The 26,254-nt window shown below is 43.3% G+C and overlaps 1 protein-coding gene across 13 annotated transcripts in view; it reads left to right on the top strand.

Annotated features, from left to right (window-relative positions):
- The window catches only part of PECAM1 (platelet and endothelial cell adhesion molecule 1), a 75,550-nt gene extending 51,415 nt beyond the window's left edge, over window positions 1-24,135 (top strand). For 5 of the 13 annotated variants that reach the window (XM_039502453.1, XM_039502452.1, XM_039502451.1 and 2 more), the window contains exons 14-17: window positions 713-850; window positions 8,358-8,414; window positions 17,965-17,987; window positions 23,891-24,135. In XM_039502453.1, coding sequence (XP_039358387.1) covers window positions 713-850; window positions 8,358-8,414; window positions 17,965-17,987; window positions 23,891-23,920 — 248 coding nt within the window. In that variant the 3' untranslated portion in view covers window positions 23,921-24,135. Of the gene's footprint in view, window positions 1-712; window positions 851-8,357; window positions 8,415-17,964; window positions 17,988-18,629; window positions 20,390-23,890 lie in introns of those variants that run through there. The other 8 variants (XM_039502457.1, XM_039502455.1, XM_039502456.1 and 5 more) reach the window with 8 other exon arrangements.
- The last annotated feature ends 2,119 nt before the right edge of the window (window positions 24,136-26,254 follow it).

Raw genomic sequence — 26,254 nt, 5'->3', positions numbered from 1 at the left:
GCAGGATTTCAAGAAGAGAAGCATGGTTGAAGGTGTTGAATGAAGGCTGAGGATGAGCAGGGAGTATTGGTTATGAGCTTGGGCTAGGAGAAGGCTATTGAAGACTTTGAGAGCTGTTTTAGTGGAGGGCAAGGGGTGACTGGAACTAGGGGAGAAGAGCTCTAGACAGCAGTTGTTGATGGCACATTCAGTGAACTTAGAGGGGAGATGGGCGACAGCTGGAGATACCATTGGGGTAAACAGTGGGTTATTTGAAGATGCTAGTGACTAAAACACGCTTGTACTGTGAGGGGAAGGAGACTGATGAGAGGGGATCAGAGGTGGGGGCAAGAGATAAGAAGATGGGAGGGGGACATTGAGGTAAACAGAGGGGTTAAAGAAGCACAGAGGAGATGCTCCTTCGTCAGTGACGGGAAAAGGAGGAGAAAATGATGGGGACAGGAAGGGCAGAGAAAGGGGGAGAGACAGAATAGTTGGAGCTGGACAGGCACATAGGGGACTCTGGGGCAGGGGATTTTCTAAATTTGCATTTTGCTATTTTTCAAGACTGCAAATAAAAGACAAGAGTGTCAGGCCCCACCCAGACACCACGGTTTTAGAAAGGAGTTCAGCTTCAGCAGGCTGGGCTGAACCGCCATCTGCCATGAACAGGGCCCAACCATGTGCCCATTAAAATCCCTGTGAGCTTGACCATTGACTTCACTTGTGTCAGGATCAGGCTCACAGCAAGTACGGCATAGGGAGTGCTACAAAGAAACATCTTCTTGCTATTTTGGGGCAGGACCTGACCATGAGAGTGCTGAGGTGGAATATACTGAAGTTGAAGTGTCAACGCCTGATCCTTACACAGGTAACTAGCTGGCTGACCTATCCAGTTATGTATTGGGAGTAATTACAGACCTGCTGTTTCTGCCATTGATTTCACTTTGAGCAGGAGTAGGTCCTATTGTGTACGCATGGTAGTTCCCTGGTAATAGCAATCAGTGATGCAAGGACTACTGTAAAAACAGCAGGACTGCTGTTACCAGAGCCAACCAGTGCTTTCTCTTTCCTCCGTGTTTCTCTTGGGCACATGCCCTGCCCTTCCACATAAGAGCTTTGGCTCGGCAGGGCTACCAGCTGGAGCTGGGGTTCTGAGCAGAAAGCAGCCTGCGATGGGTCTGCATTTTGTGGGCTCAAAGCTCATTGAGGGGCTCTTAACTTTTTTTGTTTGTTTGTTTTTGTTTTACTTTCCTGGGTGTGTTCAGCCTCCATAGTCCACAGGAGGAGTGAGTGGAAGGGGTTGCCTGAGCTGAGGGAGAGGGAGGGACTGCCCACCCTGTAGGGAACAGGGGACTGTCCCCACCCACTGTTGAACCTGCTGAGAGATCAAGGAGGTAGAGAGCAGGAACTGGGATTAGTCCCTTATAGCCTGAGGAGAGCTGGGGGCCTGCAGGAAGACAGATGCTTGGTCTATGCCTAAAACTTATGTCAACCTAATTCTGTAGACAGAGCTTCTGCCTCTCGCGGAGATTTACCGTGGTGATGGAAAATCCCATTTTGTTGCTGTAGTAAGTGTCTGTAGTGCTTGTAGTGCGCGCACACGTACCCAGTGAGAGTGTGGGGAAGTGAGCATCTTGGCTGCCCTGGTAACAGCCTCCTGCTGTCAGTGGTATTAATTCAGAGGGAATATATGGGCTAAAGGTATTAACACAACCCAGACCTATCCAAGTGTTAAACAAGGTCCATGGCTTGGTATCCAGAGACCTCAGCCACTTAACGCCATGGCAGACACATCACTAAAAACCCTTTGTATATTAAAGATACAGAAAAGAAGGAAAAACAGTTAAAACATTTGAAATGTGAAGTATTAAATAGGGTTTTCATTTGAACAACATCCCTTGTTCCCTTTCCAATTAGCTGTAGACAATTTTTTAGAAGGAAACCTCTCTCCCCCACCATTTGACAGTCTCTTAAATGGTAATAATTGCATCCCAGGTGGAGGTGGTTGGGATTCAACTGGAGCAATGGGGTGGGGATGTTCTCTGGGTCCCTGTCTGTCTGGCCCGTTCTGGTCAGTTCATCTCTAAGGATCAGGACAATGAAGACCTGGGATCCCAGAAAATGGTGGGGTTGGCAGTCATGATGGTGAAGCTTGCGCCAGTAGCCTCTGTCTGTACTTCGTCTGTTCTTCCTTTGTTCTTTCATACTTCCCCTCCAAATCTGTCTTTTAAGGACCCCAGAAAGGGAGTTGACGATGGAATAGCCCATCCCCTCACTTTGTCCATTAATTAGGTTTCATATCTGACATTCTAATTTTGGCTCATTAACTTCCAGCTCCTCATCTCCTGTTTTTAACCAACATAAATTCAATGCAGTCCATGAATGATATCAGTAGGCCTTTTTAATTTAGATTAACTCAATTCATCTGTCTCCCTTTTGCACCTTTTCCCATCAACATTTGTTGTTATAGATTATTGTAACATCTTATGAACTTTTACATCTTTCTTACAGTTGAGCTCACAAGTTGGGTAAATGGGTAGGCCCCATTATCGCATGTCTTAATAGTTCCATGGCACAGCACGTAGCACAGCAGAGCCCTGCTCCATAACTAGGGCTCCCATGCACTCTGGTAATACAAATAATGATGGTGGTGGCACCCAGAACTCTTAGCATGGCGTTACAGTGCATCTCCTCCCAGCCTTTGAGGTAATCGTCTTGCTGGATCCTATTCCCAGTGATGGCACGTACAACTCAAATCTTTTTGCCTCACCCAAAGCATCATGGTATCCTCAGTCTCCTTGTGCAGAAAGTGGGCAAATTTGTTCAGAACACACATAAAAGCCCAAGCAGTTAGGAATAAATGAAATCCATTTGGAATGTTAAGCCATGTCCCAGCTCTCAGCTTTAGCTTGAGAAGCTGAATAGTCAAAGGAAGAAATTCACAAACCTGCCCTTTCCAGCTAGGAAAGGACACCTGTTTATTTCGGTGCGGAAGACATTCTTGTTTCGTTAGCAGTACAAATGGTTGTTTGTACAAATGTACTGCCCCTGAGCTTGGCAGCAAAAGACAGCTGGCTTCTCAGTGCTCTGATTGCAATACGCTGTCATTCTCTCCTTGGTGTTCTCTGACTGTATTCAAAGCCAGGAACCTATTTACCATTGCTAAGTGGTGCACTTAGATATTGGAGCAACTCTATTGTATTTTAGGGGATTACTAGTAATTATGTCTAGAGTTACAAATGTTTCACACATCTCTAGTCATGCCCAGTGCAGTACAAGGGCGTAGAATGTTGTAAGAGGGACTTTCTATCAGATGAAATTTTAACTAAGATCTTTGTTAGGGGCAGGTTAATGAACACCTAAAAGAGTAGGGGATAACCTTTGCATCCCAGCCAGCATACTCCCTCTTGCAATAATATCTTTCTAACATCCTAGGCTGACTGTAAGGTCCAGTCTATACTACACAAAGTGCCATATTAACTTGATCTAGTTAAATTACAGTAGTGCATTGACATTTTAAAAAGATCCTGTTTTAAATGGGATTGGACCACGTTTTAACTATGCGATACTGTTTCAAGTTGGCCTTGGACTATACAAATCTGTATTGTGGTTCAGGAGTCTGATTAAAGCATGGTTTGGTCCTGTCTGTCCTGCAGTACTAAATCATTGAACTCAGCATGCTTAAATCTTACACTGTTGCCGCTTTTTGTAGTGTAGACGAGACAAAAGCTACTGCGTAGCATATAAGTGCTTTCTCTCTGTGCATGGTCACTGCTCTACCAGTGCCTACTGCGTTACTGGGCCAAGCATTTTGAGATACTGTTAGAGTGGAAGCTGTTCTATGAAACCAAACTGCAGTCTATGAAAAAGATTAATTCTTTCAAGTCTGCACTGCATGATACAGGATAAGATTTAGGCCACGTCTACACTACCACTTACGTTGGCAAAACGTTTGTTGCTCAGGGGTGTGAAAACACAATTGAGTGACATAAGTTTTGCTGGCATAAGCGCTCATGTGCACAGCGCTGTGTTGGCAGAAGATGCTCTCCCGTAGGCATAACAAGGCTACACAAGTGCTCTTACAGTGGCACAGCTGTAGAGGCATAGCTATGTTGCTGTAAACTTGGAAGTATAGTATCAGAGGGGTAGCCGTGTTAGTCTGGATCTGTAAAAGCAGCAAAGAGTCCTGTGGCACCTTATAGACTAACAGACGTATTGGAGCATGAGCTTTCGTGGGTGAATACCCACTTCGTCGGATGCAAGTGAATACCCACTTTGTCTTGCATCCGACAAAGTGTGTATTCACCCACGAAGGCTCATGCTCCAATATGTCTGTTAGTCTATAAGGTGCCACAGGACTCTTTGCTGCTTTTGGAAGTATAGACATTGCCTTAGTCTCAGGGAGAGAGAGGAGTAAGGCCAGGGTTTGTTTGTTTTTAATACTTTTTCAGGAACTACTCTCACCCATATAAAGGACTTTGGCCCCTGGATTCCCATCAATGCTTTTATCATGTTGACGTTGCTCATATTCTGCTTCAAGACACAGTGTTCTTTCAGGTCTCTGTTACCATGACAATGACCAGTGCCTCTGGTCTGAGTGAACACTTCAAGATCCTCATACTTAGCTTAAGGCCTCAAATATTAAGCAATCTATTTTCTGAACAAAGGCAAAGTACACAACAAAGCTAGGTCTACATTATACTCTGGCTGGATGCGCTCCTCATCCAGAAGGCAGCATTCAGAGCTAAGAGTGTTTGCAGCGGGCAGCCTCTTCACCCAGGAGATTACGTTTTATTTTCAATTTTATCAACAGCAGATTATGTTTAAAAAAAAATGAAGGACCCGAGCCTGCAAGATGGTGAATACATTCAATTCCCATTGCCTTCAATGAAAGCTCAGGTATTCCTCAATCACTCCGGATCAGGCTCTAAATTACTATATCTAATTATACAAAGGTCTCTTCCTGCTGCCACTGAAGTCAGCATCAAAACTCCCATTGACCTCAAGGGGAGCAGGATCAATAATTAATGCATAATAGTAACCTTTGGGGCAGTTTTGAGGATAAGGATTAATTAAACATCCCCTCTTAGCCCCGCCAAAAATCCAATTATAGAATGATGTCTGTCAGCATTGAAGAGCTATTAACATTTTGCCCTTTTCCCTCAAACCAAATCTCTCCCAATGGATCACTTTTCTAGGATTGCTGAATATTCTTGACCTCCTTATGGTGGTAAATATGTAGTGGCTGTGGGAACAATTTCTGCCCTAGATATCCCTTTCATCATTGCTCAAACGAAAGCTGCACCAGCATTATTAAGGGTGGTAAATCTGCCAGAAGAAAAGCTAATGTAGACAAGGCTTCAGTGCCTCATTTTTCTTCATCTGTAAATTTGGGATTATTAGATAACCCAACCCCCTCCCCTCTGTCCCTTTGTGAGCAGCGATGGGATCCTCTAATGAAAGTGGCTAGCTAAATGTTGGATAGAGCATTATTTTTGGGAGGTTAGAGTTGTTTGCTGATTTGATATTTAAAGAGGTGCTGGTGATGGGGACTGGTGTAATAAATCTTTAAGGAGAGACTATGCTTAACAAAAACATATTGCATATCTTTTCTAAATTAATTGTGATTGTGACACAATACTGTGCAATGAGTCAGACTCTTTATTGTTAACACAAGGAAAACAAAGACCAAAGCTAAAATATTGTCAGGAAATATCCCTAAAAGGGGAAGGGAGAAACTGCTAACTGTGGCTCAGTAAGAATATGCCCATCCTTTTACTTCTATAGCTGGTTAGTCAATTGCAGGGTGCAGCATTATAAGGTCATTTGGAACAAAATGTCATTATTTTTAGTTCCTTTATGCTAGCACATTTACTCAGAGCTAGGAAAAGAACAACTTATGAAAGGTGTTACACGCGCACACACACACACACACACACACACACGCATAAAATCAAAATAAATTGGACAGAACTGAAATGATCAAAACCATCTAAGGGTCTGATCCAGCTCCCAGTGGTAATCATTTCATTGAGTCCCATGGGAGTTGACCCAGGCTTGTAAAATACTAAATACATGTGTTAATTCAGGATCGGCGCCATCTCTGGTTAGAATTATGGGAAGACTCGTTTTGACTTCCCTGGCCACTTAAACAATAGACAAAAAACATGTGAAATCCAGAGATTGTTATAGCATGCAAGTTCATGTGATTAAGTGCTTGCTGAAATTCGGGTCCTGCTGCTATTGAAATCAGTGGGAGTTTTGGAATTGACTTCAGTAGCACTTAGCCCCCAGTGTCTAAAGTGTGTTTAGCAGAATTATTTAAAATCAATTCAAAAGAAATCTTTTTAGGAGTGCAGAATGTGTTCCCAGGGGGGTGCATGAAACACTGAGATGCTATTTAACATTTCACTCTCCTGATTCTCAGTTTGACTGCAGAATAAATATAGGAGTCTCCCTCTCTATAGGTTTTAATGGTCTTGTGGCTAAAGTACAGGACTGAGTCCAGAAACCTGAGTTCTTTTTCCAGCTCTGCAACAAACTTCCTGCATGATCTTTGGGAAGTCACTTAACCTCTCACTTAACCGTTTCACCTAAGGAAAATTGGAGATAACCAACCTCAGAAGCGTTGAGTCCCTGAACTGATGTTTCTAAAATGTGTTGATCCTTGGACAGGCCCAGCTTCCATTGGCCTTTAGGCAGAATTAGCTTGGATTATCAGCATGCTGCAATTTGGCTTGATATAAGCCAGGCCTTATAAACCCGTTTCTTAATAAAATAACTCAGACCTGGTCTACACCTAAAACTTTGGTGAATCTAGCTACATTGCACAAGGCTGTGGAAAAATGTCATGCCCTGTGCAACATAGTTATGTTGACCAAACCCCCACTGCAGTGACAGGTAGCGCAATGGAAAAATTCTTCTAGCAACCTAGCTACTGCCTCTCAGTCAATATAGAAAGCACCTACACTACCACAGCACACCTGCTGTGCCGCTGTAATGTAGACATCCTTCAAATGGGGAAGAGGAAGAGAACTCCGGGGAGCAGAAGGTAAGAAAGACCTTGGGTGCAACCCTGCCATCCTTGTGCAGTCAAAACTCCCGTTGACTTCAGGAAAATCTACCTGTGCACATGAGATTCGCATGGCGGGGCCCTTCAAGAAGCCCTCGTAAAGCTAAAAGCCTTTGTCCATTCAAGGAGCAGAGCCATGCTAGGAAGTATTTAAAATAGAATTGTTGCTAGCAGGGTTTTAGCATGGTTCCCCTGGCTGCTGTGACCCCAGGGATTTTTTTCTTGAGAACCATGTTAGTCACACGGTAGCCACAGCTGTGTTGCCGCAGTAGCTAATGAGGATGTTGAGAACCTGAGTTGTGCTGGCAGCTGGCTCAGCCCTGCCTCCCCTCTGCCAGGAGGAGCACCTGTGTTTATGACCGTGCTCCGTAAAAAGGATCTCAAACAACCATTAGACAGGAAAAGTCTTTCTTTTCATTTGGTATTTTTGGATGGTCCCTCTCAGAATAAAAGCTCTTTGCAGGATTTACCATAGTAGATAAAAACGGGAACCTCAGAACCAGGAGAAAAACTTTACTGAGGATTCTTCTGCAGCCTCAGCTGTATGGAGCTTTTGTGGGTAAGGCCAGCTATAGCATTTTGGAGGAGGAAACCCAGTAACATTATCCTTTTGAGGCTTCAATCTCTGTCTGTTCTTCCCTCAATCTCTCCTGCCTATCCGTACCCTCTCAGCCTTCCCTTCCACTCTGTCTTCAGCTCATGCACTTGCAATGAAGGCTCCACACTCCCATGGTAAATTTGGAACTGTCTTGCATATTCCCACTCCACCACCATGAACTGGGAGATCTCCCTTTTGTAAAAATCTCCTTGATCCTGACCACTGTAGCGCTGAGTGTGAGAAAGTTCCCTTGAGCCTTCCCACAAAACTAAAGCAGCTCCATGAAAGGAAGATTTAACTAGGAGGAGCACAGAGTGTGTGAGCAGTTTTCAGAATGCAGACCTCATTTTGTGAGCCCTTACATCATTTAAAGCAGCTTGTCCAGTTTGAGGAAACAATTGAGGGAAAAGCTTTACCCTAGGGTAAACTATTCCTTGTGAAATCTGAGGATCTTGTGCGTGTGTGTGTGAGTGAGAATCAAAGCTAATTTCAACGTTACCTGGAGAGGGTCCATCTCTCTATAACATAGACACAGGGAGGATAGGGGGCACAGCTGGTTTTTCATCCAGACATGGAATGGCGCATTGCTGTTTATATAACGGTTTCCTCTAAAAGTAAAACAGCGTGTTCTGTTTGTGTAAGGAGCTTAACATAAAGCAAACAAAAAAAGGAAATAAATTGATTCTGTGCCAATACATTTTCCAGCTCCTGAAAAGAAGGGGACTGATACAGTATATAGTGAAATCAGAAAAGCTAATAATGGTAAGTAAGCTAGTGAAAAATTAAACACATGAAGGAGGTTTGGAAGCATTTGTATCTAGATAGGTTAGATGGTAAAGTGTATAGAAAAGAGACATTGAGGTCCTATGGACACATCCCACATAGCAGCTAAGAAAACTTAAGTGCTGATACATTTCATAGCATCTTCATGATTTCCCCAGAGTAATGATCTGCAGTGTGGTGAGATTAACAACTGGAACGTCTGCTCCATTAATCCATTCATGTTCTATCTGCCAAAAAGGGCTGCTTCGGTTCTGGATCTGGATTTTGAACTTGCCCCAAATTTGTGTGGGTTTGGGGTTTGTGTTCTGAATCTAGCTCGTTTCCAATTGCTAAGAGTTACCTTGTTCAGGGTTGTTGGGTTTTTTTGGAGGGGGGGTTGGGTTTTTTTGAAGCCCACTCCTTTCTGTAGGCTTCAGAGCCCAAGCCGCAGCTTCAAAGTGCGGCGTACGCATGTATCTTTTTAGAGTGCTAGCGCAAGCCCAAATCTGTCCTCCCAGTCTGGAATATACTTGTAGTGGCTCACTATTTCCCATACTGTAGAATATTATGTACTTTGGGGTATTTCTTCTGTTTTCCTGTCTTAATAATAGTTATTTAAAAATATACATAACTCCCACACATCTGTATTGCAGCCTCCACCCCATCCTGCCCCTAAACCTAACAACTTTGAAGCAATATTATCACACTTAATTTCTTTTTTAATATAATCAGATTCCCTCCAAATTGTGGACATTACTCACTTCCTCCTCACAGATTCTGAGGTGAGCAAGGATCCTTCTCTGTACCTGGATCCCAGCAGCTATCTTACTGCTGGTGACTCTCGATAGTTGCTCTGGCAGCACTGAAATTCCAGAGACACCTAGGTTAACGGTGCTTCCTGCTAGCTTGTCAAACACTCCATCAGAGAGGATTTCCTTCCATCTCCTTTGTATTAGGAAATATCTATTTGTAAATGTCAGGCTGTAGTCTAGCCAGTTTCTCTTTTTTTCTCACCATGTGGCTTTTGTGGTGCATGCCATGTTTGTTTTTCTATTTTTCAGTTTTCATCTGGGATTGTCCATCCCGCATACACAGTTTGCACTTCTACAGCACCTCCCCTCTGAGAATTTCAAAGTACTTCACAAATCTTACTTAATTCTATCATGTGACGCACAGTAGGTCAGTTTTATCTCAATTTTTCAGCTGAGTAAACAGAGAGATTGAGTAATTTGTTTAAGGTCACAAAGATGGACAATGGCAAAGCTGGGAATAGAGCCTTGGAGTTCTGATTCCCAGTTCATTGCTATATCCACTAGCCCACACTCCCTCTTTGCAGTCTTTTCTTTCACCAAAAAGCAAAATAGCCTTTACTCTAAAGAAGAGGTCCATTATTTGGCAGAGAGCAGCCCTTGTGGCTTTGTAAGACGGCGGGTTTCAGGAGTGTGACCCAAAGCTCACTGAAGTCAGTGAAAAGATTCCCACTGAAGCATAGGCTTTGGATGAGGCCTTTAATGGAATGCAGAAACAGATTGTGTACTTCTTTCTTTGTGCCAGGGTGGTGAATCCAGAAGTATTATGCCTTTCATGATACCATTCCTTTTTCCCAGAGTGGAGAGAGCTGTATGTACTGTACGGCAGAGACCTTTTGCAAGACCTAATTCGTCAGATCAAGTGTGTTCGAGAGGATTATTATTTAAGGCACTTACAACAAATACAGTTTTATAAGGCAGGAAGTCTAGCAAAATGAGATTCGATTGAAAGTCTGGGCTGAACTGGACAGATGATATGCAAGCACCCCCTTAATCTTACAATCCACCTGCTCTCTTATATATAACATTGTACAGTTTCAGTTATTTTTGGAAACTTAGTAACAGCGTATTGTTCTAATCCCATTTGTTTTTCCCGACTGACACACAGGAAAAGTGTTTCAAATAGATAAGCAGGACATCACACAGGCGTGCAGTAGTTTTGGATGGCTACATTACATATTTAAACATAATATTTACTTTGTTTATGGTTAGGCTGCATGATAGCACTGTAGCAAAGCGTACACACAGATGTGGCGGGGTTCAGAGTCCCTGTATAGCAGGGGCATCTTCATCCATTCAAACTGATGAATGTTTTAGAGCCCGATCATGCAAGATGCTGGGTGCTCCCTATGAGGTGCTGGGGACCCCCAACCTCCATTGACATCAATCCGTTTGATGCCACTGGGGGCTGGGTCTTCAGTCTAATACCTTACAGGAGCTGACCAGCACTCTGCAGGATCAGACTCTTGACTGGCAAGAACAGATGAGCTCAGGGAAGCTGCTTTTAGAGGATGAGCCAGTGATGTCTGGTATGTGGGTGAACCAGCTGTGGTGTCCAGAATCAAATAGGCTGACCTGTCCTCTCTGACCCCGTAAAACAGAATTAGGGTGAAAAGAACCCAGAAACTTAATTAGACTCAGAACCTTGGTGCCTCAAATTCACTGTCAAGTTCTCAAAATAAATTACCCTTATTCCCCTACTTCCACCCCCAACTAAAATCCTCTACTTAAAAAAAAAGGGAGGGGAGGGAAGCAGCTGGAATGTTTCCAATGAGAGTTTATATTGGGTCCTCTTCTGCAGGAATCAGTGTTGTCTTGGGGTTAGAGTGAGGGACTAGGAGTCAGAATATCGGAGTTATAGTCCTGTTCCTCCCATTGACCCATGTGTGACCTTGGGCTAGTCTGCTATTTCCCTGCATTACAGATTGTTGGGAGGATACATTCATTGATACGGGCTATGAGAATACTTGGCTTAATTGGTATTCTCTGCATTTTACAGAGGATGTTGGGTGGATGAGCTCCACCGCTACAGCACTGTAGTGTAGACACTTCCTACGTCGACACCCGTTGATGGGGTTTTTTGGTTAATGTAGTTAATCCATCTCTCAGAGAAGCAGTAGCTAGGTGGTCAGAGGAATTCCTCCATCGACCTAGCTGTGTCTACACAGAGGGTTACGTCAACCTAACTACAGTGGTCACGGTGTGACACAGCTAGGTTGATCTAATTTTTAAGTGTAGACCAGGCCCAACTGTGGATCTTGTGGCTGTTGGACTCTTTCCTCATTCATAAATTGGGGATAACACTCGCCTGCCTAATTGCTTTGGGGCATCGTGTGGATTAATGAGCTGATATGGGTCACATTGCTTTGAAGATGTTAAGTGTTATATGTAGGGCCCTACCAAATTCACAGTCCATTTTGCTCTATTTCATGGTCATAGGGTTTTAAAAATTGTCAATTGTATGATTTCAGATATTTAAATCTGAAATGTCAGTGTTGTAATTGTAGGGGTCCTGGCCCAAAATGGAGCTGTGGGGGGATTGCAAGGTTATTGTAGCAGGGTTGCAGTACTGCTACCCTTAACTTCTGTGCTGTTGCCGGGAGCCCAGCAGTATGCAGAAGTAAGGGTGGCATGGTACGGTATTGCCACCCTTACTTCTGTGCTGCCGCTGGCAGGCACCGCCTTCAGTGCTAGGTGCCTGGCCAACAGCTGCTGTTCTCTGGACATCCAGCTCTGAAGGCAGCAGCGCACAAGTAAGGGTGGCAATACCACACACCCCCTACAATAACCTTGCGACCCCCCAATAGCCCCCTTTTGGGTCAGGACCCCCAGTTAAGAAACGCTGGTCTCTGTAGGGTGAAAGCACACAAAAGATCAGATTTCAGGGGGGAAACCAGATTTCACGGTCTGTGTTACATTTTTCATGGCCACGAGCTTGGTAGAGCCCGAGTGATATGGGTGCTAAATATTATATTATTACGCAATTCAAGGCCACTTCAGTTTTTTTAATCAGAGACAGTGCCCGTTACAGGACTTCATGTATAATTTTGCCTTTCCAGGGAATTTATTATGGCCAATGAGAATTTTGTAGTGTGAATCCCTTGTGGAGGAAGAAGTTGCATAGGATGTCAGAGGTCACTAACTGTTGCTTTGTTGATACCATTTGATGTGACAACTGAGCCAGAGTCCGTTTTGGCTTTCACTTCTGACTGTGCTGGCACTACTGTGAGCTGCAAGGCCCTCTCAGCGACTAGCACATCTTCACCTTCCAGCTCAGTGAACATAGGGAACCAGAGATCCTCCCTGTCCTGAGTCGTAAAGTGGCTGGCGTTCTGAATAGGGTTGCCAATGCCAACCCTCTAGGATTGTCTTGGAGTCTCCAGGAATGAAAGATTGTCATGTGATGAATACATCCAACCAAAATTGGCAACCCTACTTCTGAACTTCACTGCCTCTTTTTCTCATTGCCAGTCAGTCCTCTGAGTATCTGAGCTTCCTCCTTGGTTGTCAGGGTTCTGGTCTTGTATTGCCTGCTTTTACCCCATTCCCATTCCCTCTTGTAAACACCATTATGAGCCCCTGACTTCATCTCCTCCAGTTTCTGTGCCCCAGCCTTGTTACTGTGCATTGACCAATATGCAATGTCAATGGCTACCTAGAGGGTTGGGTGTAGAGATGGGCCTGCGATGTACAAAGTCAGTTCTGCATTTCAAACCTCCAAATGTTTTTTCTGGTTTACATCTGGGGTTTTGTAGAGGAAAGAGGCAGAGTGTGAAATTCAAATCTGTTCAGGCCTATCTTGCTTTAAAATCAAATAGCAGGAGACCTCAGTCTACTCAGCTGCACTCTGGATACAATCACTTGTATGGTACGGGAGCAATTTCAGTACACGGATTTCTTTACTGAGGATTCTGCATTATCACATCGATGTCAAGCCCTGAAGCAATGAATGGAAGCTGCTCTGCTCAGCAAAAGGTCCATCTGATTCCAAGCCACATGCCTGTAAAGATATGGCAAGATGGCATCAGAGCTTAGTTTAAAACTTTTATTTTTTTTAATGCATCACATTTTTTTCTCAAGCACATAGGTGTCTACTTTAAGGCTTTATGGAAAACATGGAAGCTTTAAGTCTCAAACAACCGAACCCTAAATCAATTGCTTTTCTGAGAATGACCTCTCAAAATGCCACCCATATTAGTGCTGCTGATACTGCAACTTCACTCTGACAAGGAGCCCCTGTCAGGACAGCTCTTGATGAAGGTCATCAAAATATTCCTTGCTCCAAATGCACTTTGGAAAGGGATGGTGGTTTTTTTTTTTTTTTTGGGGGGGGGGTTGTATCCATCTCAGTCCCACAGCAATCACTCCATGTTCAGAGACCTTCTTAAGCTTTTAAGGACACACTATTTCCCACAAAGTGTATCAGTGAATTCCTGCTTGTTCAGTGTATTTGCTCTAAGGGTTTGGTCCAACATCCATTTATGTCTATGGGAAGGTTTTCAATGACTTTGAGTCGGCATTGGATGGACCCACCCATCCATCCATCCTCTGTGGCATCACAGAGCTGATTGTGATTCATTACCATGGGGTTCCTGGACTGCTCTCTATTTTTAATCCCTCTTTGGGAAAAGGGAAATCTAGCAAACAAAATACATAGCTAAACCCAGGTCTGCTTATACTGGAAAAACGAATCAGTAACTGAGAGGCAGTTGCAGCGGCGAGACAGGAAGTTTTTAAGAATCCTATTGCAACCAACAATACACTGTGGAAAAACAAATATTCCCTAGCAGAAAGAGGCATGAGAAATCCCTACTGCATTGAACGGTTTGAAACAACCTATTAGAATTTGGCCCCAGTAATCAGGAAATCTGCTCTACCATTTTCCTGCTGCCAGGAAATTTCATACCTCTGTATTGAGCTGGGAGAATATTCACTAGAGTGGTGAAAAATCTTCATCAGCAAAACAAGACACCAAAGGAAACTCACCTGGTTTGGGGCTTCATTGCAAATTGCAAAGCTCAGCCCCATTGGCCAAATTTTCAGCCAACCTGGAAGAGGTGGAAACCATAAGCCCTGTGGTGACTTTTTTATTTTTTTAAACTAAATCTGAGCCCATAACAATACCCCCCAGAGCCAACAGCTTTTACTTACTCTGGGGTATTCAAGATCCAGCTTTGGGTCAAAATCTTCTGTCTAGCCTCTCTTCCCCAGTAATGTGCAAATGGAAACCTGGATCTGAACAGTTCTCAGTTGTGGGGCATGCAAAGTTATAAGCTGGACCCAAATTTTGTAGTGTGGGCCTGCTTCGAGTTTTCAGCCAAAAACCAGGCAAAGTGTAGTGGTTTCAGCCCCATCTGTGTATGCATGGAGTTTCTGGGTTCAGCTGAATCCCAACTTTAAGGCAAAATATATGTGTACCCGAGTGTAATGGCATCCTTGGGGCTATGCAGTCTGTGCTATGGAGCTACTGCAGGCTTCTCTTGCTTTAGCTGAGATCACTCTTTAGCCCCCCTCTTCTCTGTACGCTCAATCAATCCATCACGGACACACGACTGAGTCTAAACAGAGCCTCTGACTGGTTGGTATATACTTATCAGACTTGCAAATCTCTCTCTACGCGTGAATGGGCCTCTATGCTCCCAAATACCCAGCAGCTATATTGGAAATATATGGCAAAGCCTAACGGGGCTGGCATTCATGCTATGTGGCAAATCCAGTATTTGTTTCCATAATGAAAATGTATTATCTGAGCCTAATACACCACTGAGAAAAAAACAAGAACTTTGAGTCCCTCAGTAACTCATACATGTATGCTACCTCTTAAAATATCTCAGCAGTCACAGGAATTGTAACTTCAGGTCACTTATTCCCTGGTGCCCATAACAGACCCCATTGCCGCTGCTCTGGAAGAAAACTGGCAACTCTACCCATATGTGATCAGAACCCAGAATGTCTCTGCACCTTTTCCTGCCTCCTTTAATTAGGAGTAAGCTCTGTTTCCTTCGAAAACACCAGTATTTCCCAATGTAACAATAAAATCCAGTTTGGTTTAGATAAAAAAAAAATCACTGTAAATGTATTTAAAGGTTACAATAAGGAAAAAAAGGTTTGGAAAATATTAATGACCTGATGGCTTCTGCAAAAAGCACCACCTAGGCAGCCCTATACTTTAAGTACAGAATATTTGTGTTTACCTGTTTCACAACTTTGCAGAAATCACTTGAACCTCTAACAGCTAAAGTGGTGTCCCTCAGACCACAAATGCAGCGTGTGACATTCCCCTGGCAGGAGCAATGGTGTTTATCTAGAAACCCAATTAGTTATTGGCCACATGCCTTTTGATCTTGGGTGACACAGTTACAAGGTGGTGGGTGATCTGTTGTTGTCACATAGGACAAAGTAGCTTTGGATTAGCAAACATCCGTCCATTTGAAGTTTGGGAAATATGTACAATTTATAATTTCCTCCTTTGTGATCGCACAATATGCAGTGACTGAGGCTTTGCAAGCATTCTCCTTAATAAGCTCTTTCATAAATAATATAGTTCGTTTTTGTCCACTTCAAGTTCAACTTTGATCTAGCAGTGGGTAAATGGCATTATTGTTTTGAGCTGTATCTACTTCCAGGAATCAAAAAGCTTTTGCATATTTTCCAAAAACCGTTTCTTTTGCTCCTCTCAAACAGGATAAGACTATTGGGTCCAATTTTATATTGAAGTCAATGGAGTTGCACTGGCATAAAAACAATGTGACTAAGTGCAGACTCAGATTCCTGAGCTCCATTGGTAGGATTAAAGACACCAAGCAACACTTTCTTTAGGCAGAACTTCTGGAATGTAAATGAACAGTTTAATAAGACAGTCATCATTCTAATGTAATAAAAATGCTGATAATAGAAATCTGATGTACCTCTACTTAGCTAAAAAGGGACTTCACCGGTCGCAAAAATGTGACTGGCATAGCCATGAAGCTGTGAGGGGAATTATTTATCATGGTACAAGAACATACATGGTACAAGAACTTTGAGTAACAGGATGAACTGAACAAAGGTGAATTTATATTGGATGTCAAAGAAAACATCTTCAGAGATGAGATCTGCTAAACTGTTCACTAGTCATAGCCACCATCTTTTTGTATTTGCATAGCGTCTTTCACTCAAGGATCTCCATGGGCTTTTTGAACTTGAACTAATTAAGCATCACACCCTGTGGAGTAGGTTAAGATTATTATATGCAATTTTAAAAATGGGTAAACTGAGCTAAAGGGAGGTTGCGTGGGTTGTCCAAATTCACACAGCAAATTTGTGCCAGAGACAGGATTAATGTGAAGTCCTGACCCCAATCCCTTGCTCTATGTACTAGTCCACGTTGCTTGCCATGGTCATTCCTCATTGAACCTCATTGGGCCAAAAAGCATTAACTGGAATTGAACGCTAGTATGTATCTCCTGTGCAAAAGGATCAGAAGATCACACAAACATAGTACTTTAACCAAGTCTGATAACCCCATCTAAAAGAAAGACCAGAGTCACTCTCCTAACCTCGCTACCTACCCGCTTTTTAGAACATTTCCTTACCAACACAAAAGTGTTGTGTGGTTTTTTCAGATGGCAATCGTTAAATCCACACTAAACATAAACACAACGTCCATTGCCTTCGGGGGGTTTTGGACCAGGCTAAATAATCTTTTTATTAATTAAATCTTTGGGGGATCTCCTTTTTCTTTGGCATTTGTACCCTTCTCAGGATTCTCTGACCGATTCCCTCCCTGGCACTAGGGTCACTGCATCTTGAATGGTCCTTTGAAATATGTCTTAACTTCTTATGCTAAACAATCTGTTTCATTGTGTATTTAGCTGTGACACTCTGAGTAAGTTTCCCAAGTCTGAAGAAGAGCTCTGTGTAAACTCAAAAGCTTCTCTCTCTCTCTCTCTCTCTCTCTCACCAACAGAAGTTGGTCCCATAAGAGATATTACCTCACCCAGCCTGTATCAGAAAAACCATCTAGGAGTGGGAAGTAGAGCATATCACCCATGATAACTTGCCTCTAAAAGGAAGTTTCTGTCATGCGCAACAGCTGCTTGTATTCTCAGGAGGGAATGTTTTGTCACTCAGGCAGACTTCTGCCTTTTTGAGTCCCCACATGGAGCAGGTGTGGGGGAGTAACTTCCCCCAAACCAGTCACAACTTGCTGCTCAGCCAAGCAGTTCAGCAGGAGCTACAGGTCTATTGAAGTCAATCTATGAAATCATTGAGACTTCTCTTGTACTTAAATTAAACACATACTTAGGTGCTTTGCTGGCAGGGGCGGCTCTAGGCATTTTGCTGCCCCAAGCACGGCAGGTAGGCTGCCTTCGGCGGCTTGCCTGCGGAGGGTCCGCTAGTCCTGCGGCTTCGGCGGATGCCTGCGGGAGGTCCGCCGAAGCCACGGGACCAGCAGACCCTCCGCAGGCAAGCCACTGAAGGCAGCCTGCCTGCCGCCCTCATGGTGACAGGCAGAGCGCCCCCGTGGCTTGCCGCCCCAGGCACATGCTTGGCGTGCTGATGCCTGGAGCCGCCCCTGTTTGCTGGACTGGGGATCTGAAACTTCACTTTCTAACTTCCCAGCTAGCTGGTTTATGTCACTGCAAAATTACGAAGTGCAATGCAAGAACATTTAACCCTGAATTCTCATTTATTTGTATGTAAAGCTGATCCCTTTGAAATGTGCCATTCAATTTCTAAACTATATTTTTATTTTGCAGATTCTGGGGAAAACAGACACTCTGTAAGTATACATTTTATTTGAGGAATAAGAGACTGGGAAATTAGATTAGGATAACTGTTAGATCAGTGAAATAATATTGAAGGGTACTATATTTTTGTATTGTTCACAATACGTTGGAAATGTACTGCTTGGCACTTTCATTTATATCCTTATTGGCCAGGTTTTCTCTGATATATTTATATAGCAGTGAGCACTAAAAGTCATATGAAATAACTGGTATTTGAGAAAGCCACTATAAAGCACAGTTGGTCCATGATGACTCTTCGAAAGGGGAGTTTACACATTAAAAAACACAACTGTGCAGATTTGGCTTGATTGCAGGGGTGTGTGCTCTGACATAGCAGAGCCAAGCTTGGGAATGTCCTCAGACTTCCACTGGGCTGATGTATTCAAGAGCATGTTGGGTGCTGAACCTCTTGAGGATGGATATGAGGGCTTGCTGGGCTGGCCAGTCTATGGAGTAATAGCGTCAGTGTCAAGTGGGAAAAGAGGCTAATGAAGAAAGGGTGTTTAGAACCTTAGCTGGAAAAACTACAGTGGGGCTAACACCAACCAAGTCTCCTTCCCAAGGAGTGTGCAAGCACATGCACACACATACACTGGGAGATTTTTACCATTTGCAGATGTGATTTCCTCCTTAAGGTGTAGAGCAAGGTGATTTCCTGACTGTGACTATTGGCTTGAGCAGAAGCTTGCATTCAACTCTGTCTGTGCTCCTGACCTGTGCTATGTAGCACCTTCAACCAGGATATTAGAAGACGGGCCGACTGGCAGGATTGTTGGTGGAGACTGAGACATTCTAAACAAATATTAATGGAAAGCAAATGCTGACGTTATTACCATCATCCAATCAGGGAACCGGAGCAACGCCATGTGATGTAAGAGCCCAGCCAAACTAACCATCACAGCTCAAATTCCATGGACAATCTACCAGTCAAGAAATGATACGGTGAATAGCTTTGAACACCAGACTAATCAGAGGAAAAGCCAATTTGTGGAGAGAACAAGTGGCTAAATGCCTCAAATGAATGATCACTTGGTTCTACTGAAATGCCAAAGACAAAGAACAAGCACTCCAGAAATAACTACGTTAATGTTATTTATCAAATACTTTCTGACTATGCCCCCGGAGAGCCGTTCAGTAATATCATGGTTATTAATTATTATTATTAGTGCTGTTGTGTTAGCACTCAAAATGGCCGGGCACTGGGTAAACACACAGGAAGAGACGGTCCCTGCCCTGATACATTTATAATCTTATTTTTAAAAAATAATTGAGAAGCACACAATGGAAACCAGACCATGATAAAACCTGCCCTCATAAGACTATAGAGAGTAAGAGAAAGAGAGGAGGATCCTATCCAGAGGCTAAACTCTGAGGTCTTTTGCTCAGTCCTTACTCTGGCAAAAATCCCATTATAGTCCTCTAGGATTTGAGTTTTCAAAGGTAACTCTTGAAAAAGAAAAGGAGGGAGGAAGTGCCACATGTTGAGGGAGATTGCAGAGGCCTAGCTGCCTCCTGATCTTAGACAAGATGGTTGGATCCCTAAAAGGCAGCTAGTATTGCACAGACACCTGTTGGATGGAGGCAGTCTCAGTGGTAGGCAGGGCCAGCCCCAGGCTCAGAGTTCCTTGGTTCCCTGAGCAGAAGCCTGCAGAAGAGGAATGTGCATGTATGTATAAAATCCCTCTCACAAACCAGGGTGGGACGCAGGAATGTATTTTTCCTGCCACTTATTTTATATGACTCTGGAGCATTTGCTTAAAAAAAATAACTGTAGCAAATAAGAGACTTGTAAATAACAATCACAGCAGCACTCTCTAGGACAGCTAACAATACACATTCAGGCCTGGTCTACACTACAGAGTTAGGTTGACGTAAGGCAGCTTATGACGACCTAACTCTGTAAGCGTCTACACTAAAATGTAGCTCCCACTGATGTAACTCACCCGCTACACCGACTTAATAACTCCACCTCCGGGAGAGGCGTAGCTCTTAAGTCGATGTAGTTAGGTTGATGCAGTATTAGTGTAGACACTGCATTGCTTACATTGACTGTTTGTTGCCTTTTAGAAGCTGTCCCACCATGCCCCACCTTGACAGTTAACTCTGTGCAAGTGCTCCTGGTGAGGACATGCACTGCCGACATAAGAAGTGTAGGCCAGACATGGAAAAGAAATTTAATTACTGCGGTGGCTGTATGTCACTATAACTTAAGTTGACTTAATTTTGTCATATAGACTTGCTCTCAGGCTCTGAAAGGCATGGCCCTCCACCCTCCATCAGCATTCAAGTCCACATGGGCTACAAAAGAAAACTTCTGTATTGTTTACAGTCCATTGGCAGAGCATTGAAGGTCATGGAGTGTGTTGCAATAAACAGGCGGATTTTAATAGGCAAATGGGGTTTATTTTTCATTGTCATTTAAAGGTTTGGGGTTTTACTTTGCTCTCCATCTTCTAAAAATAAATCAAGCCTAGTTCTCCTCCCAGTTGCAAAGATGCAACCTCATGGCATCACAGAGGAGAATTTTTTAATTTTTTTTAAATCTGTGCCTGGGATAAGGGCTTAGTATACACAGGAGAAGGTGGAGAGAAGTGACTGCAGCAAACAGCTGGTGTGAACCTGAATGGGAGGCATTGTCCTTTCTCAGTGCTCTGGATTGCCCATTGGAGCCAAGCCTACATATCTTCTGCACCCATTGACTTCAGTGAGAGGTTCTAGGCATGCAAGCATTGAGGCCTTGGTTTGCACCCTTATCCATACCTGCTACATAAAGCGGAGTTCCACATACACTCTCGCTGCTAACGTGAACTGAGCCCTTGGTGTATAGAACTTACACAGGTATTTCCCAATGCTTGTAGAGTAAGTGTGAGCCAGGGGACAGTCAGTCCTCCTGGGTTCTGTGGCCAGCTCTGTCATTGACTTGTCTGGCCTTGACCCAATCACTCATCACTATTTGACAGTTAGGCAAAAGGAATTTAGTATCTCCCTCACGAGAGTGCTGAGTGGCTTCATTAATTCATGTTTGCAAAGCACTCTGCGATCTTGGATGAAAGGTGCTATTGATGTGCCATCAATTATGATAACTGATAATTTTGATAATTTTTCTATTACCAAAATTGAGTCTAGAAGCCATTACCTGGAGCCATATTGAGGCTGCTTGGTTCTTGAATGGGATGCAGTGAAAACACCTCAGCACGCTATGTAAATAATTTTGGCTTTATTAATTGGGCCCTGACATTTTACCATCTCCTGGCAAGCTGTAGGAGAGGAGTTGGATTTAGGGCTGCATTTTCCTTGCTTACACAAATTCCTGTTCGCAGCTGGAAAGGAGTAATAAGATTCCCTGTAAAATTCAACAGACTGTCACAAATATTTTTAGTTTCTCATCAATATACAAAAGAAAAACCTGCTTTGGAACAAGCTGTGCATGTTACCTGAGTTTCCCCCAGCAATATGCCCTCGGGGTTCGCATTGTCAGCACACAGATGTATAGGATCAGGATGTGCATGTGCCACTAAACTTAACCCCGGAGGGTGAGCACGATACTTCCCAGGAAATGGCACTTGCGTAATACACAGGCTTCCCCTAGAATCTCTGACATAACGTTATCAGACAGAAAACACCCCGCTAGGCATCCCTATTGCAGTTAAATACTGTAACTTCTCCTGATTAAATAGCTATTTGAATCACCAGGGCTTGTGCCGACAAGGCCCAGTTCTGCTAGCAGGGCCATCTCTGGATAAAAAGCAGCATCAGGCCTTGGTTCCTTTGCCTGCTGAGCAGGAGCAATCCAAAGTGTTTCTTTCTGTTCTCCACATAAATGAGCCACAGTGGGAATCAGAAAGTGAATTTCCTCGTGGGTTTTTTTTTCCTTCTTCTTCTCAACATTGCTCAGGCAACATAAAAGTGCAGAGAGAAAAGAGACAGAGAGACTCTGGCCGTGCCTTCTCTCCTCATTTTATTGAAGTACTTTAGTCTGTAGCTTATTTTCCTGCAGCACTATGCTCTGCAATGCCTCACAAGTAGAGTCCGACCGAGGGGAGTTGCTGACGCTGCCTATCAAAGCGAAAAGAGTCCTAATAACCTGATCAAGTGGCTTAACCTTCCTCTACAGGCAGTTTTCTACTTTAGAGGTCTGGAGAAGAGCTTGGGGGAGGTGGAAGACCTCTCTGCAGGGGAGACTGGCCCTGCTGCTGCTCTTGCTGCCCCCGATCTGCGGGTAGAGGCCTTTGGTCTCCAGGCCTGACACTGTGGCATCCTAATCAAAGGGAACATGTTCAGGAAAGAACGTAATGCCCAGGTAGCAGATTTCCTGGCTATCGCTACATGTCAGAGTGTAGGTCTTGAAGACTCATGATTTGACGTTTTCATGGCGATAACATGACACAGTGGGGATTTTTGTGGCAATACACCATACAAATGTATTGGGGGTGGGGGACAGAAGGGAGTAAGGACTGTGGGACTGAACCCTATTTGGAGTGTGGGTTTCAGAGATGGGAGCATATGCCTTCCTTTTGACTTCAGCGACAGTTGTGGGTGCTTGAAATCTGATCCTTAGTGTCTGCTTCTTACTTCAAATTCAAGTAACGCTGTCCCACTCACTTCTAATAAATCTATTAAATGGTGATGTTCTGCGTTAACGGTGAGGAAGTCATAAGGCAAAGCCAAGAATTGCTGCGTTGAAGAAAACAATGAAGAAAACAGCTTTATAATGAGCTCTCCCGCCTCCATTACTCCAACCCCAGCCCATAAGAAGCCGTGTCACTGTCAGAATAAGTGTAATCCAGCATGAAAACAATGAAGAACTTTGCTCCCTCCATGCCGTGTGAGGCCATGATAAAAGTAAGCCCAGTGCTTTAATAAATGCCACACATTGACAACGAAGAGTTACATTACACAGATTCACAGTAAGGGTTTGATCCCATTTAAGTCAATGTGGGTGATACGTTAGACAAATCCAGTCAAAGCCTGAATTATGTAAATGGGTTAAAATCAAATTGCAGTCCAAGTTTTGATTAGAGAGGGGCACAGACCAAAGTAACCTGGGCCTGAACACGTTGGACTTGAAGGATATTCAGAACTAGAGCCAAACTTTGGGCTTGTGGCCTCTTCTCTTTTTCTTGTCTGCTACAGGATTCTAGATCTTAAGTTCCATCCATAGGAAGTGTTTGCAAAAGAAACGGGTGTCTTTGAATTATTTTTTACCTAACATCAGCTTGGAAGTGTCTGGAGTAAATTAATTGAATTACTCAGAGAGGAACTGGGAGGAGGTTTCCTTCCTGGAATCAGAGCTGGCAATCTTTCTAAGTTATTTAATGGTCTTAGTTTCTGAAAACATATTGAAGGAAATATCTTAACAATGAGATAGCCACTTCGCCAAATACTAATTTGGTATTGTGTTGGATTTGCTGCAGCCATACATTCTGACTTCATATTCTCCCCTGTCATTTTCACTTGTTTGTTTGTTTTATTTTGTCCTGGTGGTGAAAGTGGACAGATTAGCGTCACTTAGGACACGTTGTACTTTCAGGTGTACATTTGTACTAATACAAAATGTACCATCCTGGAGACAAAAGTCTCCAATTCTCCACCCACTCGCAGAACTGAAAATCTAGCCGCTTATTCATTAGTCAGTGCCCAAATATAGATTTAGGTGTTTAACTATAGGCAAGCAGTTTGAAAATGTTAGCCTAAATATCACTGTGTCTTAGTTTCCAGTCCATACCATGGAGATGTTGAATGACTTTAGAGAGGAGACATGATGATTGTTTAGCTGATTGTGCAGCTCTTGGAAGAGTTGTTGTTATATTTCATCTCTTTATGCAATTTCATTGATCCAAGAGGTTTTTTTTAAATTTATGCTTATTAGCTTTTTTCCCCTCCTCATTGCCAATAGAGAATAGAAGGTTCTCCTGATGCCACTTAAAAGATTCATCGGAAACATCAACTGCTGGGAGACAAAAACAAGATTCGAGATGATGTGCCTGTTTCAAAAGCTCTATGGCGCTTATTTATGAACCTGACAGCCTCCTCTCTTCAATGTTCATTTCCTCAGGGTGAGCAACAGGGACATTCCTAAAGCATGTCATTTAAAAAAATTACGAATAAAGTTTCGAATGGGAAAGTGCCTGTGGAACCCAATGACATGTCCCCCCCAAGGTTCATTTCTCTCACTAAAAGAGTTTTGTTTCTCTATCCTCCATTTCATCCTGCTCTGGGGAGGTGGGAGTATAGAGTAAGAGTACATTCTGGGCTTTTTAAAAGCTTAATAACTGAACAGCGATTCAGAACTTTACCGTATTAAATAATGCCTACATTATTAGAGACACAAATATTCCTTGTTCTTTGTTAAATCACTTCTTGTATCTAAAGGTTTCACTGCTCATTGAGCTGGTTGGCATATTGGTTCTCTCTTGAAAGAATGACTGCACATCACAGTCCAGATTAGACAAAATATAGGTCACAGATGTTGGGTCCCATGTCATCAGATTTGGACCTGACGCTAAACCCTTATCCAAATCCCATCCCCAAATTTTAATGAAGTTCAGAAGCTTATTTGAGTCCAGATTGTAACCTCATACTTGTCCCTACCTTATATGCCAAGCCAACACCTTGATTCCGTGCTTTTGAAGATTGGCACCACATCCAGATCCCACCGAGGTGGCTGTTCCCTGTTTCAATCATGGGCTCAAACAAAGCTCTGGATCTAAATACTCCATAACTTTGGAGAAGTTTGGATCCAGATCAGAACTTTGCAGTTCATGCTAATCTCAGGTTTATTGATGCAAAGAAAATACAAACAAACAAAAACCCCAAACAGAGATTTTCTTTTTCAGATTTTTCTTTTCCAATCCTGCAATCTGTTCCCATGTATCACTGCAGATTCAATTGCAGGATCAGGGACATAGATAAGAAGGCTCTTGTATTAAATGACAACTAGCATTTAAAATAATTAAATCAACAAGGATCTAAGTCATTCTTACAGAAAGATGACATATGGATTCATATATATATATATATATATTTACTGCTTTAAACTCTTTATCAAAGGCTCTGGAACAGAAAAGATCTATATCTCCTTTGAAAGCAAAGGATTTCCCTCCCCCCCAGCTTAAACTGTTCCATTTCTTATTAATATCTTTTTAATTTATTTTTCCCTAGAAAAAGGTTGCTTGTATCATAAAACATTTAAACCTTTCCCAAACAACAACGGGCTTTGTAGCACATCTCTGTTGGCAAATATACATTCAAGCATCCCACAAATCCTCCCACCCCCCAAAAAACTCCTCAAATGTTATTACAGTGAATTTGGAAAAGATATTTTAATAAAGAAATCTTTGAACTTAACTTTGCGTCCTTGGATGTTTTTCTTATCAGCAAATCACAAGTGGCTGTGTGGATGGGTTATTATTAATGGTAAACTGTGGGGATATCAATGAACAGAGCATGTCACAGAACGTGGGGGAAAGCATGGACTCTGCCTAAACTCTGTCAACTTGAAATAGCTGAACCTGTTGTAATAAACCAGATTAATCTCAGAGTGTGTTCACACCAGCCATGCTGAATCACTTTAAGAACCATTGCAGGCTTGCCCCACATTCACATTAGTGCCGCTCAAAACCACTTCAATTAAAAGGCCCTCCAGAAATCTATCCTACAGTCCCAGGCATGGCTCCCAGAACCAGTGGACTCTTGGAGGTTTCAAAAGGCTCCCAGTGCACCATGGAGCAGCAATGAGCCTGTGGGGCTGTTTCATCTTGTCTATGCCCACACTGGTGCAGAGTATTTCAGACTGAAACAGTTTAGGCTGAACCAGTTCTTTACCCCGCTGAAAGATTCATCTACTCCATCTGGTTCTTGGAACGTGTCACAGGGTAGCTGGGCCCTTTAATAAAACAGGTCCAGCCCTTTCCCCCTCCCTCCATGCCAGTACAGGTGCTCCCAGTTTGTCCAGTTAAGAGGGCAAGGCAGAACCTGGGGCTATAAAGGATCAGGGAGAATTAGAGTTGTGGGAAGTTCTTGAAGAAGGCAGCAGCAGTGGGAGAAGGAGGCGGCAAGGCAAGGCAAGGCAAGGCAAGGCATGGTATGGCATGGCATTTGCTGGCTGACCTTCTTGAGCTGGAGCTAAGGGCTAAAGAGAGCTGAAGGCAAGGACAGTGGGAGCGCTTACCTGCTGACATCTCCATGCTGGAGAGGGCTGAGGGCTAGGTCTACCGGTGGGCTTGTCTGAGATGACTGGTTAATAGCACAGGGAGAGTGA

This window comes from Mauremys reevesii, linkage group 15 (assembly GCF_016161935.1).
Source record: "Mauremys reevesii isolate NIE-2019 linkage group 15, ASM1616193v1, whole genome shotgun sequence".
Taxonomy (NCBI): domain Eukaryota; kingdom Metazoa; phylum Chordata; order Testudines; family Geoemydidae; genus Mauremys; species Mauremys reevesii.
Note: the sequence above shows the minus strand (reverse complement) of the source record. Positions and strands in the feature narration are given on the sequence as shown.